Source organism: Pseudorca crassidens, chromosome 13, assembly GCF_039906515.1.
Source record: "Pseudorca crassidens isolate mPseCra1 chromosome 13, mPseCra1.hap1, whole genome shotgun sequence".
NCBI lineage: Eukaryota > Metazoa > Chordata > Mammalia > Artiodactyla > Delphinidae > Pseudorca > Pseudorca crassidens.
In genome coordinates, this window is record NC_090308.1 from 81,985,760 (window position 1) to 82,007,307 (window position 21,548).

At 39.0% G+C, this 21,548-nt stretch overlaps 1 protein-coding gene across 1 annotated transcript in view; it reads right to left on the bottom strand.

The window, feature by feature from the left end:
• The window catches only part of COL19A1 (collagen type XIX alpha 1 chain), a 352,057-nt gene that overhangs the window by 288,415 nt on the left and 42,094 nt on the right, over nt 1-21,548 (bottom strand). Inside the window, exons 4-8 of the mRNA XM_067702906.1 lie at nt 18,821-18,944; nt 16,267-16,542; nt 12,107-12,187; nt 8,241-8,366; nt 7,133-7,195 (exon numbers count right to left, since the gene is read on the bottom strand). Coding sequence (XP_067559007.1) covers nt 7,133-7,195; nt 8,241-8,366; nt 12,107-12,187; nt 16,267-16,542; nt 18,821-18,944 — 670 coding nt within the window. The remainder of the gene's footprint in view (nt 1-7,132; nt 7,196-8,240; nt 8,367-12,106; nt 12,188-16,266; nt 16,543-18,820; nt 18,945-21,548) is intronic.

Genomic DNA, 21,548 nt, shown 5'->3' on the forward strand with positions numbered 1-21,548 from the left:
ATGGAAACTTCCATACAGTGAGATTGGAGAGTAGGGGTAGTAGAAAAAAAACAATACCAAAGTTTTTGACTATAGAGTCAAGTAAGTTAACATTTCATCTTAAATTAGTTTGATTTTCTCTAAAAGTATACCTACAAAGCAATCATTTCATAAAGCCTACACTTTTCGGGAAATTAACTTGATACGGAAGGTAATAATACAAAACTAAACTGGAAAATTATTCCCCAAATAGACCTCAGATCATACTCCTCCTTAGGTTCAGGAACATTGAAATTGAGCTGCTATGTTATAAAACTGAGGGAATTTCAACTCTGAAGTGGGTGAAGGTATTAGCAAGGGTATTAAAGAACTGAGAAAGTAATGTAGTTGCTAAGTAATTAGGCTGCTAACCACATCTGCTAAGAAAAGGGAATTAAAAGATTCAGAAAATTACAATCATTGAGTCTAAATGAAAGAAAAGTCTTAATTATTATTTCAAATAATGTCATCCAGAGTTTAGTCTTGGACAGAGGGCATGGTTAGGATGGTCTGATTGGGTGGCCTGATACAGAATATTCATCACAGCTATGTGTTCATAAGCAGTGGTTGAATCTCAAACTCTCTCCAAGAGAGGGGGTCATAAGCTTTATGAAGAAAAAAGCAGTAAATCAGACTTACGAAGCATCACAGTGTGGATGAAAAAATAGGCAAATAAACACTAAGTCATCCCAAAACTTGTGACTTTTCTCCAAATATTTCTGATTCATCATTAACTAGTGGGTAACATCAAGCTAAAACTAATCAGGTCACTATGTAAATTTTTTTAAATGCTTTTGTTTGTAAAGGAAAAAGTGTAGTAGAACATTAGTGAATAATGTAACAGTTCTTAACGATTTAGCTTATCTAGCTCCTTCTCTGCAAACTGACTCTTCGCCCTGCTTGGCAAGGTCCACTGGGCAACTGGGGCAGAGAATTCACAGGTTCTAGAAACAGCTGAGTTGATGACTTAGACCTTCCTTGTGGTAGAATATTCATTCATTCAACGTATTTTTAGCTCCTATTATGTGCTGTTCTATGTATGGTGCTCAAGGAACTCATATTCTAGTGGGGGAATAAATGGAGGTATAATGATAACATGTCAAGTGACGATAAAAGTGCTAAGAAAAGAAAGAAGACAGAGGTGGAATGAAGGGATGCTTTTTACACAGAGATGTCAGAAGAGGCCTTTCTATTTTTTTTTATTTAATTAATTAATTTATTTAATTTTTTTGGCTGTGTTGGGTCTTCGTTTGTGTGTGAGGGCTTTATCCAGTTGCGGTGAGCGGGGGCCACTCTTCATCGCGGTGCGCGGGCCTCTCACTGTCCCGGCCTCTCCCGCTGCAGAGCACAGGCTCCAGACGCGCAGGTTCAGTAGTTGTGGCTCACAGGCCTAGCTGCTCCGCGGCATGTGGGATCTTCCCAGACCAGGGCTCGAACCCGTGTCCCCTGCATTGGCAGGCAGATTCTTAACCACTGCACCAATCAGGGAAGTCCCCAGGCCTTTCTATTTTAAAGTGATTTATGAGAGAGAGCCTAAATGATGTGAAGGAAAGAGAAATGTGAATATCTAGAACATTCCAGGTATATGTAGCCTGGTGCAAAGACCTTGGAACAGACATGAACAAGGGGAGAGTGTAGGAGCCACTATAGGGAGAGGTAGTGGGGTAGGGAGAGCTCTACACATTATGGGAAGCTTTGTGGCCCGTGGTTAGAGCTTCAATGTTATCTTGAGGGGAACAGGAAGCCATGGGTGGGTTTTGATCCAGGTGGGACAAGATTTACTTACAGGATTATTCAGAACAGCTGTCTAACTCATAGTGTACAGGCATAAATAAAGTAAAATTTGCTCTTTATAAAGCTGCCACAGATGACAGTAAGGATTCTCAAAACGTAAGACCTGGGCTTCCCTGGTGGCGCAGTGGTTGGGAGTCCGCCTGCCAGTGCAGGGGACGCGGGTTCGTGCCCCGGTCCGGGAAGATCCCACATGCCGCAGAGCAGCTGGGCCCGTGAGCCATGGCCGCTGAGCCTGCGCGTCCGGAGCCTGTGCTCCGCAATGGGAGAGACCACAACAGTGAGAGGCCCACGTAACGCAAAAAAAAAAAAAAAAAAAATAAGACCTTCAGAAATATTGTAATGAGTAATACATAACTTGGAAAGAGATTTGGGAACTGTATTCTCAAAACTTTTCTCATTTTATCTCATTGGGCCAAAAGTAAAATGAGAAAAATGAGAATGAGAAAAATTAAATTTCAAAAACTAGCACACTATATCTAAAAAAAGTCTTGTCAAATAAGATTGGGAACAAAAGACACAGATTTGAATGAAATACTTAAATCACTGAGTGATCTTTTGAAGAAATGACTGTCATTAAATTATTAATATTTACTATGAGTGGCATATAACAACTCAAGGTTTTTATAACCTAAAACATGTAATCAATTGAAAATTCTAAGGAATTATTTCACAAAATGAAGATGTGTTTGATTTTAATCAAACCACGTATGAAACTCAACTCAATCTAAAAGGATTACCCTCTACCTCTCCTTCAACACATGACTGTGGATAAAAAAGTAGGGGAAACATACATTTGCTAAGTATCTACTATGTACCAGTTCCTGGTACTAAGTATTCCTTCTTCACAATAAGCTGTTGACTCAGTGTTATTAAGCACCATTTTCAAAGCAAGTAAGAGGTGGACAGGATTCAATCCCAAGTCATTCAGGCTCCAAAGTGGTACTCCTTCTAATGTACTGTCCTACAGCCCCTAAATATACTCTCTTGGTCTTACACACCAAAAGAAAAACCTTGAGAACAACATCTGGTTGCCTTAGTAACACTGCACTTCTGATCATTTCACAAAATCAACTATTCAATATGCCTTAGAGCAAAGATGACTTTTGATCTTCAAACTGTGCAGGCAGTATTTTGTGCACCTGCTCTAGTAATGAAACTTATATACAAGACTCAAACACAGGTGGAAAGCCATCTTTATTTACTGCCCATTAAAGTTGCAGGATCACGTAGTACAATAAGAACAGAAATGTACTCATCAACTCCTCAAAAGGAAAATACATCCATGTTTATAAAAAAAAGCTGATCACATTCATGGCCATGGTCATCTGAAGTTGTATTTGCACATCAAGGATTATGCTGGTTTAATTAAATGCTGGTGCATGTACTGAAACAATAAAGGAAGTATAGTGATTATTTGCCTTCTTTTGTAGGTTATCCATTTATTTTATCCCAGCTGTCATTGCCTTGCCACTAAAATCTCTTGCCATTATGAATTTTGTGTAGTCTGGAAGTTAAAACAAATGTTATTATTTTTTAAATGTATCATAAATGGGAAATTATGTAATACATTATAACTCTAAGATACATTTTGTATAGTTTATAGATTTGGCATACAATAAATTTTCTAATAATTATGATCTTTTTTATTTCTGTGGTATCAGTTGTACCATGCCCTCTTTCATTTTTATTGTTTATTTGAGTCCTCTCTTTTTTTCTTGGTGAGTCTAGCTAGCTATAGGCTTGTCAATTTGTTTCTCTCTTCAGAAAAGCAGTTACATTGATCTTCTCCATTGTATTTTTAGTCTCTATTTCATTTATTTATGCTCTAATTTTTTTTTTTTTTTGGCAGTACGCGGGCCTCTCACTGTTGTGGCCTCTCCCATTGTGGAGCACAGGCTCCGGACGCAGGCTCAGCAGCCATGGCTCATTGGCCCAGCCTCTCCATGGCATGTGGGATCTTCCTGGACTGGGTCACGAACCTGCGTCCCCTGCATCGGCCGGCGGACTCTCAAACACTGCGCCACCAGGGAAGCCCTGCTCTAAATTTTATTTCCTTCCTTCTACTAACTTTGGACTTCATTTGTTCTTCTTTTGCTAGTTCATTAAGGTGTAAAGTTAGGTTGTTTATTCGAGCCTCTGATTGTTTCTTGAGATGGGCACTTATCTCTATGAACTCCTCTCTTAGAACTGCTTTTGTTGCATCCCACAAATTTTGGTATGTTATATTTCCATTTTCTTTTGTCTCAAGGTAATTTTTCATTTCTTTTTTGACTTCTTTTTTCACCCACTGGTTGCCCAGTAGCATGTTGTTTAATCTCTACATTTGTGAATGTTCCAGTTTCCTTCGTGTAATTAATTTCTAGTTTCATACCACTGTGGTCAGAAAAATATGCTTGATACAATTTCAATCCTTTTAAATTCATTAAGACTTGTTTCATGGCCTAAAGTACGATCTGTTCTAGAAAATGTTCCATATATATTTGAGAAGAATATATTCTATTGCTTTCAGAGGGAATGTTCTATATATATCTCTTAAGTTCCTCTGATTCATCTGTCATTTAAGGCTAGTGTTTCCTTATTGATTTTCTGTCTGGATGATGTATCCATTGATGTAGTGGGGTATTAAAGTTTCCTACTATTATTGTATTACTGACTACTTCTCCCTTTAGGAATGTTAATATTTGCTTTATATATTTAGGCACTTCTGGGTTAAGTGCATAAATACTTACAAATGTTACATCCTCTTGTTGGATTGACCCCTTTATCATTATATAAAACCCACCTTTGGCTCTTATTACATTCCTTGTTTAAAGTCTATTTTGTCTGATATAAGTATAGCTACTCAGCTTCCTTTTGATTTCCATTTGCAAAAGATTGGAATATCTTTTCCAATCCCTTTGCTTTCAGTTTGTGTGTGTCCTTACATATAAAGTGTATTTTATAGGTAGCATATAGATGGATCTTCTTTCCAAACTATATTATAAAGTTATAGTAATTAGAACAGTGTGGTATTGGCATAAAAACAGACACATATATCAGTGGAAAAGAACAGAGAATCCAAAAATAAACCCACACATATATGGTCAATTAATTTATGACAAAGGAGTCACAAATATATAGTGGGGAAAGGATAGCCTCTTCAATAAATAGTGTTGGCTATTTATAATAGCCAAGACATGGAAGCAACCTAAATGTCCATCGACAGATGAATGGATAAAGAAGATGTGGTACATATATAGAATGGAATAATACCCATAAAAAAGAATGAAATAATGCCATTTGAAGCAACACGGATGGACCTAGAGATTATCATACTAAATGAAGCCCTACAGAGAATGACAAATATCATATGATATTGCTTATACATGGAATCTAAAAAAGAATGATACAAATGAACTTATATGCAAAACAGAAATAGACCCACAGACATAAAAAACAAACTTATGTTACCAAAGAGGAAAGGAGGGAGTGATAAATTAAGAGTTTGGGATTAATATATACACCCTACTATATATAAAACAGATAACCAACAAGGACCTACTGTATAGCATGTGGAACTATACTCAATATTTTGTAATAATCTATAAGGGAAAAGAATCTGAAAAAGAATATATATAGATAACTGAATCACTTTGCTGTATACCTGAAACTGACACAACACTGTAAATCAACTATACTTCAATAAAAAATAAATAAAAATTTTAAAATAAATAAACAGTGAGTGCTGAGAAAACTGCAGAGCCACATGCAAAGAAGAATGAAACTTGACCAATATCTTATACCATACAAAAAAATTAACCCAAAATGGATTAAAGACTTGAACGTAAGATCTGAAACCATAGAATTCCTAGAAGAAAACATAGGCAGTAAGCCCCTCAACATACATCTTGGTGATAATTTTTTTGAATATGTCTCCAAAAGCAAAAGTAACAAAAATAAACAAGTGTGATCTCAAGGGCAAAAATAAATGCCCATCCCAAACCCAAATATTTCTTCTCAAGCACTTGCTTAGGTGCCAGAAGTTCCCATGGAAGGTACAATGGTGGACCCTCCTTTGGGAGTCAAAAGACCAAGGATGGCTTGGCTGAAGCTTGCTGTGCAACTTTGAGGGATCAGTCATTTCACAAACTTCAGTCTCTTACCTTTTAAAATAAGGAGTCCACGTAGATTATATAAATAATTTAGAACCATGGACTTCCAAGTTAAGGCATGAAAAGAATTTAAATCTGTTCTACCTTGGAAAGATAGTAAGAACATAATCAACTCCTAATCTTAGCAGGAATTAATCTACCTAGTTAGCTAACAAAAGACGTGACTCATAGAAAACAAACTTATGGTTACCAGAGGGAGATGGAGGGGGAGACAAATTAGGAGTTTGGGATTAACATATACACACTACTACATGTTAAACAGATAACCAACAAGGACCTACTGTATAGCACAGGGAACTATACTCAATGTCTTGTAATAACCTATAATTGAAAAGAATCTGAAAAAGAATATACTTATATATATAGAGTCAGTTATATATATATATATATCGCTGAATAACTCTGCTGTACTCCTGAAGCTAACAAAACATTGTAAATTAACTATACTTCAATTAAAAAAATGGTTAATAAAAAGACATGACTCAAAGAGTGAGGAATAGACAGCTCTGTTTTGAGAAGGACAGGGAGAAAGGAAAAGCATGGATCCTGGCTAGACTCAGATCTGCACAGGTCCAGGTCACCCACCATCTTCTCTAGCAAACTCTCTCCCCAGTCTCCCCAAGACTGTTACCTCAGGGCCCCTGCAACCCTCCTACAGCACCTAACTGGTGTGGCCTTGTAAGGTCTTCTATCTCCTTCCAGATGTAAAATCCTGGAACATAGGCTGTTCCTTCTATCCACTCTAACACCCAGCACTAGGCCTTATGCAGAGCAGGTGCTCAACAAAGGTGAGCTGTATGAATAAAGGGTGGGGAAGAATCTTCAGTGGAGACCTATCAGCAGACAGAGAAACAGGAGTTCGTCACATATCTGGGGAAGAAAATGCTAAGGAAGGCTAGAGCCCAACTAAAAGACACTTTCTTGCTTCACAGTTTTCCTTGTGGTTTACAGGTACATTTTAGGCCAGCCTTCCAGTTGGAATACAAAAGCAGACTTACATGCCAATATAGTCTTCCTTATTTCAGTGATCAGCACTTAAATACAGCCCTCGATAGCCTTTCACAGAAATGTGCATTTGTATGGGACACAGAAACATGAGGTGGACACAATTGTGAAGTCACTTTTGGACGAATCCTCTTTTGTCCCGACAGCGTTGGCTGGTGTCTTACCTGCTCTCCTTTGTCCCCCTTCTGTCCAGGTGAGCCTGGAACTCCCAGTAATCCTGCTTCTCCCTGAGCAGAAATGAATTTTGTGTTATCAAATATTCTGTCATGTTGAACTAAAACCCCATAGTCTATAAATAAGAAGTTGACAATAGTAAGACAAAGCTTTGCTTTCCTGGGAGCTGATGCAGGTCCCTCCGCTGGGAGGCCCTTCTCCCCTCATCATAAGGCTCATACCCCCTATTCCAAACGCCCGCCAGCATCATCTCCTCCCCGAGACCTTCCATGGGCTGGAACGTGCGCTCTCCTCCACGCACCCTGCACCTCGTACTAGCCTTTAGCACGGAGCTTCCTGTGCAGAGCTATTCACTTGAGGAAATGAAAGCTTCCTCTAAACTCCCACCTCACCCTCCCCACCACTACTCCAGCCCGGAAGGGAAGTGGCGCAGGATGCCCTAAGCCTAAGCGTGCATCCAGTCATGGTGCCGGGGACCTTCTGCTCTAGAAGCTGGGCAAGTCTCCCTTCCCTTTGTACTGGTGTAGAGGAAAGCCATCAGAGATCACTCAGGCCTCTGAGTGCCATTAACATCCACAAAAGACGTTTGTGTAGCCCAACGGGCCCAGGCTTCCTGACCAGGAAGGGGCAAGCAAAACAAATTCTTTGGGCAATAACAGAGCTCCTCTGCACTTCCTGTACAACTCACTGCAGAAAGGAGAGCTGGGTGGATATTTGGGATACTGGACAGACACAGTCCCCACACTACGTAGAGTATCTTTGGGTATGCGTTGAGGGGCAGGCACTGCGTTTCCTTCATCTGTGAATTTGCAGAATTGAAGCCTATTCCTGGCATGTGTTATGCCCTTGTACTTAGCTGCTGTACAGGTGGCTCCTCCCTTTATTTTCTTCTACTTCCTACCCAGGAAAGAAGGTCAGATGGCCTCAGAACTCTCCAGATCAAAATCCAGGAGGTCCTATCCCCAACCCCCTTCTCTTAACCCACCCAGCAACTGAGAGGCCCAGGCACACTAAAGAGAAAGACCAGGGCCACACCCGCAGGGCCTGGCTCACTGTGTGGCGTGGCTTTTCCGTGGGCATAGGGGAAAGGGAGCATACCTTGTTTGGAATGCACTGGCACTGGTCTGTAAGTTCCTGCTTTGCTGGCAGAAATGCAGACATTCTACTGGCATGAGCGGGTACCAATGATGCTGCAGTACTTCCAAAGCTATGCTGCTCTGGGCACTAAAATCCAGAAAGAGGCTTTAGGATATGGGGTCAATTCCAAATGCGGTGACATTCCCAGCACTGACTCTCACCAAACTAGACATGACTGGAGGTTCTTGCAAGAACTTCTTTCTAATAACCAAAGGTTGACACCAACCTGTGAAAGTCCATAATGACTTTGCCTTTTCACTAGACTCCTACGTTTTTATTACACTGACAACACACTAGAAATGCATTAAATTGTTGGTTTTGGTGAGAAATTCGAAAGCTATTATAGGTGACTTTATGACAAGTACAGTAATATCAAACGTTTACAAGAATTACAATTGTTACAATAAAATACTTTATACAAATAACATTGGTATATGTGTTTCGGGAACAAATTTTAAAATAAAAGAATGTAATTTGAACTTTTAGAACATCGTTTAGTTCAAGAAGATGATTATAAACGCATGTAAAAGTAGAAAATAAACTCTTTTTATGCTCTAAGGTAGTATGTATTTAATCAAAGTATGTATATCTTATTCCAGTCCATTGTTCTTTATTCAAAAGTCTCCACTGTAACAGACAAGTGATGACTTTTATAACTTATCCAGTGTGTTCAGAACATGTGGGGATGGCCACATGAAGTGAAATTTGGTTACAAAGCAATGAACTTTTTTTCTGTCAAAAAATAAATCCAGATGGCCATCTGAAGAAGATAAATGCATCCTTTCCTCTCAATATCATTTACCAGAGTCCTTACCACGGTTTGTAACTCTGAATTTGCAGTTTCATGAATTTGCAATTTCATATCTCTGAATTTGCATTTTAGGGGGAAGTGTTCACACATTACTTTATATACTACAAATTATATATGCCTGGAAAAATACTGTCAGGATACAAAATTAAAATATTGTCTGTGGTTATTTATTGCAATGAGATCATGGTTGATATTTATTTTCTTCTATGAAGTTGGCTGTATTTTCCAAATTTTATATAGTAAACATACATAACTTTTCAAACAAAATAATGTTTTGAAAAAGTGTGTAGCATTCTAATGCTTGTGAGCACAGTAAACACGGTAAGAAAAATAGCTCCCAGAAAAACTGGGACTAGTTTCCTGTCTTTACCACTAGTTCTATCACACTTACTCTCTGCAGATTTAATGATTAGCTGTTTAGTTATCATAAGTTTCCAAGTCCACAAGTCTAAAAATTACATTAGAATGAAACACATAAGATTATCACCAAAATGATCCATTTATGTCCTATGATTTGATATGATTTTCCAGCCAGTTCCTGCCCCGTGCCCCATGGGTTCAGTTAGATAATCAAGACCTATTCCGAGCTCACAGTTTTGCTCTGGATAACTGATTCACTACTTTAAGACTTTAAAAGCATGTGTCAGGCTTCACTATAAAACTGCCCACACTTTCCAAAAAGTGCCTACAGAGAACATAAGATGTACAAGTAAGGATCCCCTGCTTCATAAAACCTCTGGTTTTGATATAACACATATTTAGTTAATAAACCCTCAAAATCTTAATCATCTTTCTCCTTTATTTTCAACAAATGTTGCTGCTTTTCTCCTCTCTTCCTCTTTATTCTTCATTCTCTGTGTCTAGGTCTGTAGTCATGAAATATGACTGCTTCAGAAAGAGAAACCCTAATTAATAGCAGCAAAGAAGTATATTTATAGATTATCCTGAATAAATTTCACTTTTGAAATATGCTATAAAATATTATTAACAGAAAGGATGTCTGATTTGAAATTACAGGACAAAATCAGATTTTTAAGCGAGTACATTAAAATTTGCTGAGTTCAAATATTTTTCAAAAAATATAGTTGATGCCAAAATTACAACAGATGCACTTAAGTATCTTTTATATAACTATTTACCTTCCAAAATATATATTTCCATTAAATGTAAGTATAGCACATATTCATTTCCTGTTAACGATTAACAGAATGGTGATGTCCGCCCCAAATACTTATCAGCAGGAAAATAAGCAGTCTTTTGTTATTTTTTTCCAAGGTTGGAGATGATTTCCTACCTTATTTTTCTACTCTTTAAAACCAAATCTTTTTCAAGCACGATTTAAAATTTTTTTTCATGATGTGTGGGGTCATGTCACTGCTTTTAATTATCGAGCCACTCCATCGAATCCATCACCTATTTCCTTAAACAGTTTTCTCGTAATTCAAGTTGGAGTGACTATTGGTCAAGAGTATAATATTTAGGTACCTCAGAACATCATGTTGTTACTTTTCAATCAGGGAAAATTCGTATTTTAAAAGCTCTCACATAAAAGAAGCATAATTAATTAAAGAAAAACTTTTGGAGAATTCACATCTTCAAGATTTAAATGTGTGCCTCCAGGAAGTCTAGGTGTTTCAAGTCTGTAGACTGGCATTCTTAATTACCTTTTCAGATATTTATAGAAAGATATTTGGCTGGCTTTCCTTGCAATGAGAGCCATAAACTGGGTTGGAGATATGGTTTATAAAACCAAGTTACATTAGCAAAACATATAATTTTTACAGACTTAGCTATGCTTTGAGTCAGTTAATCACATTATTATTCTACTGCCCAAAGTGAGTGATAGAAGTTAAAAATACTTTTGAACTACTAAACTATGGATAAATATTCTTACAATTTTCAATGGTAAGTTTAGAACTTCTGGGAAATCTGACCCAAAGAATAACATTTTCACCTTTTACTTTTCATATGTTCTTTCTGTAAGACTTTTCAGAATTAATCCCTTTCAAACACCAGTCAACAAGTCAAGAAACAATGTTTTGACATCTTTTACAAACAAAGCAATAATCATTGTTTCAAAAAGAAGGGTTCATTGTTCAAAAAGAAGGGTACAAAAGTGCAATTCCCCTCAATGAGTTTCAAAGGTAGTTGAATAAATTAAAAGCAAATACAACTATATCTAATAATGTAAGACACACACATGACCATTGCAATAAGAGATGCAGAAAGTACTGAATTTAGTGGGGTTTTTTTAATGGAAGGTTGGTACAAGAAAGTAATAGTTGTAAAGTTAGGTTGAGAATATTAAGAGTGAGAGACTAAGAAACTGAATTTCTAATTTGTTGCAAACAGGGAGTAACCAAAGGCTTTGAGGGTGAGAAGAGCAGAGGATCGGGAATGTGCCTTATTCACGTCAGCCAGCCTTGTTGCTTAGCACAATATCTAGAAGATCGGTGTTTCTGAATAACAGATTTTTAGTGGAAGAAGGTAAATGAACCTACAAAGCAGTGATGCAGAGACTTATTCTGGCTATGTGGGGACAGGGAAGGAGGATGACACAATAATGCGACGATCCAAGCACGAGGTAAAGGTGGACCACGGCGCTAACAGGAGAGGGGAAGGTGCAGGTGAAAAATCTCTCACAAAGGAAAACTGGCCAGGAAGGGTGACGGCTAGGAGAGGGAAGTGAGTGGGAATAACGTACAATCACAGACGTAAAACCCCTGTAACTGGAAAATGCTGATGCTACCGTCAGAGCGCGTTTAGTGAGAAAGGCATAAGTTCTCTTTTACTCATGTGGAGTCCAAAGTGAGGCCATATCTTTCCTGAAGTTCAAGATGAAGCACTGGGATTAAAATTGTGACAAGAGACGATGGGACAGCCCCATGAGGGGTCTCTTGCTTGGAACTGTTTCCTCGCCTGGATTCAAGAGAAGACGTTCAGTGCTGCCCTACACGACTCTACAGCCCAGGCAACTGGCCTTCTACAGTCTTCACACCCCCAAAACTGAGCTTACCTTAGGGGCTGATATCTCACAACACGTTTCTTGAGCTACGAAGTTCGAGTTACAGTAGATTTGAAGTTGGTGAATTTCAACCTATTAAAAAATTAGTAATAAGATATATCATTAGTATTTTTCTTTTTGAAAATCACATTTAGGCATTTGGGAACGATGGTAATTTAACTGGAAAGAAAAAAAAGAAGCTAATATTTATACAAATAGATCACTGGCAGATATTTCGGTTTTTGTTTAATTTAGGATTCATGATTTTATGGACCCTTTGAGAAACAGAAATGGATTCGGCTGTTGAGATAAATCTATATGTAAAGGAAATCAAGTAATAGAGCAATTGCAGATCTTTGCTCCTTGTTTCAAACCATCAAAAAGAAGTATTTAATTAAAGAGAGGAATGCACTACGATAAGAAGAAAAAAAAGGTATTTAGTTTTTATCTACTTTTCATGGATACTGTCTAATACCTAAGGATTTTATGTTACATGGCATACTCTTGAGCATGACTCACAGTATTTTTACAAAAATAATTGATTCTTCTATTTGCTCAGCAAATCCACACTTGTTGGCATTCGGACATGAAATTAAAAGTAGTTTCAGGAAAGTACAATCATGTCTTCAAGTGCAAGATCAAACAACCACATCAGAGAAAGTAAATGGTACAGACTATTGACAAAATTTCAATATGACAGATGCACAGAGAGGCTGCTTCAAACGAGTTTGTGGTTGTAAATTTAATAATTTAATTAATAATCTTATGATGATTTGACATATAACATAGGTCAGGAACAACCTCTTTCCTTGCCCTTCTCCCCGCCTTTCTCTCTCTTTCTCTCTCTCTCCTCTTTCCACATCTTTCTCTGTCTCCTAGTGTAACAGAGCTAGATTATGTATTTCTCTGAGGTCAGTAAGTACTTTCTATAGTAAGACCCAACTATAATAATATAATAATCCTATGATAATAGAAAGCAGATATCTTAGGTTAGCTCTGAATCTCTAACCCAACACCAACAAAGCAAGAAAGGAGGGAAAAAGCTGTAACTATTACTCTACACTGAGATGAACAAAATCAATTCAGCTCACAGAAAGCATTAAGAATTCCAGACATCTTTTGGCTTCATGAACAGCCTAAGATTTGCAGCCAATGCAAAATTCTGAGATGAAGTGAAACTTAATGATTTCTCTTCTATAACTTTTTGCAAGGTTACTGAAGTAAACTTTTATTTATAAAGTTTAAATACACTGTCTTACATAGTCTAATGAAACACCAGGCAGTAACATACCCATTATGTAGAATGAAGAATGTAGAGACTCCAATTAATTAATATTCTCCTTAACTAAAACTAATTTATCATCAACACTGTTATCTAAATAGTCAATACATACTGAAATTCTATTATGTATCATCCACTGTGCTAGGGCCTTCATATGAATTATTTTACTTAACTGAAGATAGATGATCAATTTTTCATGGATTAGAACCTAATAAAGTACCCATGACACTGAAACTACAATCAGCCTAGTTTAATTATGCTTTTTTAATTCATTAGTTGCTTTAGAATCCTTCACTGACATAGTGCTTTAGAATGAGAATGCACTGACCCTGTCACACAGAATTTTTTTGTTAAAAAAAAATTCTTTTATCAGTTTTGTCACCTATTTCTCTGCACGAAAGCACACGGGTAGTATATGTAAAATAAAACCTAATCATTAGAAGGTTTTTTTGATAACTTACGTTCTGAATAAACAAAACATTTTCATGTTACAACAGATCTTATAAATCACAGAGCTTGTATGGAGATAATAAAAATATTAGTTTACTTAGAGTTTTAGTAGGACCAAGAATCTTTAAAAAGTAAAATACGTATTTTATTTGTTTGTTTAACTTAAACAGTGACTCCTCTAAAGCTCCATCATCGTGACATGGCTTTAATATTATTTCTTAAGTGAACTAAGATTCCACATTAAACTATGAAAGTGTTGTGAGACTATAATTTTCCCATTGTGGCTTTTCATCAGGACTCACAGTGATATTCTTCAGCCTCAGGTTGTTCCCTTGAGTAAAAAGTTAATTAGACACAGGACACAACACTCAACCTTGAGACGGGAGCTTGGAGTCAGGACCCCACTCTTGGAATAACTTGCTCCTCTCTCATTGTCATCTCTCCCTCAAAGGTTATGAATTTATCTTAATCCTCATGTTCTTTGGTTCTTGCCATTCCCCACTTTGCCCTCGCTAGTCCTGCAGGAGATCAGATTCCAGTCAACACCAGGGCTCCAGCAAGGGCTACCGCCACCCCTACTCCTGTTACTAGAATCCCCTGAAGATCACTTCCCATCTACCTACACTCCACCCATGGAAGTCACACGTCTGAGTTTTAGCTGCTGGACTCCACTTCCTCCCTTGACTCTGGAGAGACCTTTCTGAAAGGTCTGTCTAGGACTGTTGTCACTACAATTAATACGGTGATTATTATTGGCAGCCACCATTTACTGACACATACTTGATCCATCTTTCTGACACAGACTGAGCCTTTAAGATCTTTGAGAGAGGAGCAGATTTTGTTGTTGTTTTCCGCTCTTTTATGCCAGGTTGAACGGCATGTCTGGCCCTAAATAAATAAATGAATACACAGAAAACTGACCACATACTATGCACTATGGCACATACGCCATGCAATTATAACTAACGAGTCTACCAATATTATTTTATAATTTAGGATACCGAGACTCAGATAAATTAAGAGTGAGCAAGATAAATTAGCAGATCATAAGAATTAAGTGGATGAACTAGGATTTACAATCACACCTGTCTGATCCCCAAGCAAGCTCACTCTCCCTGATGCCATGATGTCTTACGTCCAGAACTGGCTTCTCCTGCTCTGGGGTATCTTGATAATCATCACTGAACCCTCGTTATGACACTCTCACTGATTTGTTCATTGTGTCTAAGAGAAGACAGTTTAAAAATAATATTTTATTGGAGATATATATATATATATATATATACATACACACACACATATATATAATATCTATCTATCTATCCATCTGTCATCTATCTCTGATGCCTTCCACAGGGGCCTTTAGAAATAATATGCTGGCCAAACATGTATGTGCACAGAACCGTACTTTTGAAACAAAATTGAACTGTTAAGGGCTTTGCGTTAACAATTCCTATTGGTGTCCTGCATTCAGATTATTTTTATGGGTTTTCCCATCATTCCACCCATAAGAAAATGTGAAGTCATCAAATTTAGATATATCCCCCTTTTTAAAGATTATAGGCCTTTGGGAAATTAATAATAAATCTGTACCATGTGAGCATCAAATATAATTTTTAAAGAAACTTTTCATCTGAAAGGGTTTTACTAGACAATTGTTCTCATCCAATGACCTACTGTTGTGTTTCAGTCCAACAGAACTCTAAAGAAACATTATAAGCTAATGAAAAACAGTCTGCAGTACAAACATTTGTGATTCTGAGGATGAATAAATAGCCTATTGTTCTTGAATGAAAACACCAGAACCATTTAACTTAAATTTCATCTTTTTCCAGTCCTTTCTATTCAAGACATAGGAACTTAGACCAAGCTTACTTTTGTATAATATTTTCAATTTTTACTAACATTTAATTTTAATAACCTTATTTTTTAAGGCATAACCTAGTTCTTTTAAATTCACAGGCTAGAGAAAAATGGGTGAAAATAGATAGAAAATAATATATGTGAAAATATAGTTGGAGGGCTTCCCTGGTGGCGCAGTGGTTGAGAGTCCGCCTGCCGATTCAGGGGACATGGGTTCGCGCCCCGGTCCAGGAAGATCCCACATGTCGCGGAGCGGCTGGGCCCGTGAGCCATGGCTGCTGAGCCTGCGTGTACAGAGCCTGTGCTCCGCAACGGGAGAGGCCAAAACAGTGAGAGGCCCGCGTATCTCTCTCTCTCTCTCTCACACACACACACACACACACACACTATATATTTATATATATATATATATATACATATATATATAGTTGGAAATACATAGCTATGCTTCACACATCTGATGGCAAATTAATTTAAACAGTGTTGAGAAGGGAATATATTATACAGTTATTAAAGGAAAAAGGTTTTAATAAGATATTTTATTTTAATTTATGAATGTTACTAGTTAACAACTCACGTCCACAGGCCTGCCATCTGAAGCTCGGGTTGCAATAACAGTCCTTCCGTGGAAGTCCACAGTGCCCTTTCCATCAATATGCCGGCTTGCAACTAAGTTACAGTCCGTATAGACCGAAATGGCCCGAGATTGTATACTGAAGCCAAGTTTATGCCACTGACGATCAAACAAAGGACGGAGTTCTCGATTTTTAAAAACGTAGTTCAACACATCTCCCTCCACAGCTTGGAACATAAATTCCACCATCTTCTTTCCACCATCAACTACTATAGAAACCTGCAAAAATGCAAATGATCTTTAAATGTTTGAAATTCAGTTTTAAAAATTATTAAAGCACACAAATCAAAACTCAAGGTGCTACCATAGGACCCAGCAATCCTACTACAGGGCATATACCCTGATAAAAGCATAATTCAAAAAGATACATGCACCACAATGTTCACTGCAGCACTATTTACAATAGCCAGGACATGGAAGCAACCTAAGTGCCCATCGACAGATGAATGGATAAAGAAGATGTGGTACATATATGCAATGGAATATTACTCATCCATAAAAAGGAACAAAATTGGGTCATTTGTAGTGATGTGGATGAACCTAAAGTCTGTCATACAGAGTGAAGTAAGTCAGAAAGAGAAAAACAAATATCGAATATTAACGCATATATGTGGACTCTAGAAAAATGGTACAGATGATCCTATTTGCAGGGCAGGAAAGGAGACGCAGACGTAGAGAAAGAACTTGTGGACACACAGGGGAAGTGGAGGGTGGGACGAATTGAGAGAGTAGCATTAACATATACACACCACCATGTGTAAAATAGATAGCTGGTGGGAAGCAGGTGCATAGCACAGGGAGCTCAGCTCGGTGCTTTGTGAGCGCCTAGAGGGATGGGATAGGGAGGGTGGGAGGGAGGGAGACACAAGAGGGAGGAGATATGGGGATAGATGTATACGAATAGCTGATTCACTTTGTTGTACAGCAGAAACTAACACAACACTGTAAAGCAATTATACTCCAATAAAAAAATTAAATAATTGAAAATAAACTCAAGCTGCATGTTAGTAGAACTGAGGTACTCAGTAAAATATTTTAGATGATACTTGTGTCCGTTGGATTTGTTAACATATAAGAACAGCAGGGCTTCCCTGGTGGCGCAGTGGTTGAGAGTCCGCCTGCTGATGCAGGGGACACGGGTTCGTGCCCCAGTCTAGGAAGATCCCACATGCCGCGGAGTGGCTGGGCCCATGAGCCATGGCCGCAGAGCCTGTGCGTCCAGAGCCCGTGCTCCACAATGTGAGAGGCCACAACAGTGAGAGGCCCGCGTACAGCAAAAAAAAAAAGAACAGCAAACAACCGCTACAAAAATGGTTTAAATATGGGATATGTGATGAATGTAATATGCTCCTTTCTTGAGAGGACATCTAGGAGTGTGTGTGTGTGCGTATGTGTATGTGCGTATGTGTGTGTGTGTGTGTGTTTATCTAAGTATATATATAATTCTGTATGAGTGATTCAAGAATTAAATGTTACTAATTTAAAAACAATAAGAAATAATCACTTCTCTTAGCATGGAAACTGAGATCAACTTCTTTAACCTTTGATGCTTTGCATGGTGCAAAGAAAATACATTTTCATAGAGAACATGTTCTTTCTGTTCAAGTCATATTTCCATCTTAATACTGTGACTATATAATAACATATTAAAAGACCAGTGAAATGAAACACATTTCAATGGATATGTACGGAAATAAACACAGATGGATGGTGCCCGTAAGTAATTGTGATGTTTACCTCCCCTCCCTGGAGCACCTGCATCCCCTCCTTTCTGCCCAAATGCCACGTCTCCCACAAGTACTCCTAGACCCCTGCTCTTCTCATGTCCCATCTGGGGGAGCCGTCCTTTCCATGCTCGCACAGTCCCCACCCAACTCCGAGCTGTCCTCGGCCACCTCACTTGTCACCTTGTGGTCATGCTCCAATAGGCTGTTCTCATACATGGCATCCCCAGACCTATGTGCTCCCTGAGAAAAGGAATCACGCTTTGCCAGTCTCTTATCTTTGTCACTAACTAGCATCTAGCATGTGTTCAATTATTTTTATTGATGGAATCAATATTTGTATCTCATCTCTTAATTTACTAAGGATTTTCAGAGGAAACAATGAACAGCTTTAAAATGATGTATAATATCAGAAATAATAGGAAATGAAGTCGTCAGTGAGTGGTCTTGGTGTCAATGAAGCAGTTGTAAAGGAAGGGTAGTTAGAGTGTCTTCAGACAAAAATATGAATCTAGTAGAAAAAAACAAACAGAAAAACAAAACAAAAACAGAAAACAAACTAATCTTGCCTCACCCACCAGGCTCTCCCATTACAAATCTCAGCAAGATCCTTCTAACTCTGAGAATACTTGCATTTCCCTGTGGAGGATTCCACTAAAAGACAGAATAGTCGTGCATGAGGTCTGCTCCCAAATTTATGCCCACAGATCCAAGATTCACCTGGCCTAATCCCACCAGAGGCCACAGATCAGTACATCTCTCTGGTTCCTTACCTGTGGCATATTCTGCTGGTTTAAAACCTGCCACAGAAACCACCGTTCCTTTTTGGTGCTTCTTCGTACCCGAAACACGGCTGCTATGGCGAACTCCTCAGGAAGGCCTTTGGGAAACACCTTACTGTGGGAGAAAAACAAAGAACCATCGTGGGAAAACTGAAGGCAAGGACACAAAATCTCGGTATGAAGGTCTCTGCAACACAACATCTTAGTCACATTTTCTCAATGAATTTAGAATTCATTATGCATGTTTACAGCATTCTACCAAATGCATACATGGACGCTTCCACGTCTACTTTTACCTATGGAATTTGTATCCTTGTTCTTTCCCTTTTAAAAAAGTTCCCGGGAAGGTGTTGTTAAAGCTTGAGGTGTGTAAAAGCGAGTGACTAGACTATAGTACTATGGGGCGATATTCATTTACTGAACAAGATGTTCCAACAGAATCTCAGAATTCACTGCAGTCTGGCACACGGTAGACAGTTATAAAGGAAATAAATAGTACCCCTAGGCTTTATCGGTAGACAGAAGTACAGAGCATTTCAAAGAACACTGCTAGCAATTAAATGTATACTTCCAAAGAACTTCTGTCATATTAAACCCTTGCAAAATGAACTCCTAATTCTGATTTCCTAGTAGGTATCAATTTAGGACTGAAACTAAATATAATAAAGACATTTTAGCTTATTTTTTATTCTTACAGAAAATAAGTAAGTTATTTCTAGGTAGCAGAGAGAAGCCTAAAGACAGTCCAAATATGCTTCTGTCTCAACCTTGTTTCAAAATCCTGGTCTCACTGGATCCATGAAGAAACTTGGGGAGAAAAATTCACCATGAACATAAATCATATTTAGACTTTCATTGGAAAACATGGAGAAATACATTCCTCCAAGTTGACTTTTAAAGTTATCTGCATTGTATGTAAAAACTCTGCAAGGCAGGAATCTTGCTTTTCTTTTAAAAAATCATGAGGAGTAGTAGGTAAGAATTCTCTTAAGGACTAACATAGCCAGAACTTGTTTATATAAATAAAACATCATACATTGAGATGGTTAACTACTCACTGGGAATATCACACCAAGGTCCACTGAAACTGACAACCAAACTCATGGAGAATTCTGAAACTTTGGTTTTACACTTTGTGTTAGAGAAAAAGTCACAAGTGGTAGGGAAATCAGGAACAAAAAAAAAAAAAAAAAGCTATACTGGCCTAAAGTTCTTAGTTGGTTAAACTCGCACGCGCGCACACACACACACACACACACACACACACACACTCACGTATATACTGTATAAATGTAGGTATATGTACATAAGCATACCTCAGGGATATTGCAGGTTTGGGGCCAGCTCACTGGAATAAAGTTAATATCACAATAAAGTGAGTCACGGGCTTCCCTGGTGATGCAGTGGTTGAGAGTCCGCCTGCCAATGCAAGGGACACGGGTTCGTGCCCTGGTCCGGGAAGATCCCACATGCCGCGGAGCGGCTGGGCCCGTGAGCCATGGCCGCTGAGCCTGCGCGTCCGGAGCCTATGCTCCGCAACGGGAGAGGCCACCACAGTGAGAGGCCCGCGTACAGCAAAAAAAAAGTGAGTCACATGAATTTTTTGGTTTTCCCGTGTGTGTAAAAGTTGTGTTTACACTATGCTGTACTCTATTCCATGTGCAAGAGCATTATATCTAAAAACGTACATACCTTAATTTTTAAAATGCTTTACTGCTAAAAAGAAATATGCTAACCATCATCTGACAACCCAGGGTTGCCACAAACCTTCAATTTGTAAAAAATCCAGTATCTATGAAGTGCAATAAAGTGAAACACAATAAAAGGAGGTCTGCCTCTAAATATATATAAACTCTAGTTTTACCTTCTTCACTAACCTGCTTACCCCCAGTCCGGAGGCTTTCTGGCTCTCAGCTCTTGTCTGGCTGGATGAAGAAAGAGGAGGCAACCTGGGGCCTCATTTTCATCACACACACACACACACACACACACACACACACACACACACACACACACACACACACACACACACACACACACACACACACACACACACCCCTCTCCAGCCTCCACAGAGGCTGGCTGGTGCCTCCCTGAGATGAGCCTCTCCCGTGCCCGGGGAGGTACACCACGTGCCAGCAGCACCCCGCCCTGCGCTTCCGAGGTTCTAACTTCCTCCTTTCTGCTGCCTGTGACCCCACTGCTTCCCGTCTTCTAAGAATGTATTATGTCTGTCTCTGTGGCTTCATCTCCCACTCTACAGTCATTTTTGCACTTTAGAGGATAAAACTCCATTTTCATCTCCCATCTCTCCCTCACCGATGCCCCTCTTATCTCGGTTTACAAATGTATGCATATCTTCACCCTCTCCCCTGCTGTAAAACAGACAAAACTCCCTCCAAACTCTATACAGCATTATATTACCCTTCCAGGTATCCACCAAGTTTCTTAAATGAAGACTCTGAACGTCACACTGTCACAGCCCTCCGCCCTGAGCCTTCCTGTACTCTAAAATCAATCCCGTGGGCCCTCGCGAGGATGCTCACGGTGCGCCCCTCTTCCCGAGGCGGGCCGTCACGTGAGCGGTCTCACCCAGTCGGCGAGTGGGCCTGGGGCGGGGGTGGGGAGCCGCGGTTCCCGCCCAGAAGGAGCGCGCAGCTGCGGGCTGGAGGGGGAACCGCAGCGGCCGCCAGAGGGGAGCTCGAGACGCCACAGGGCA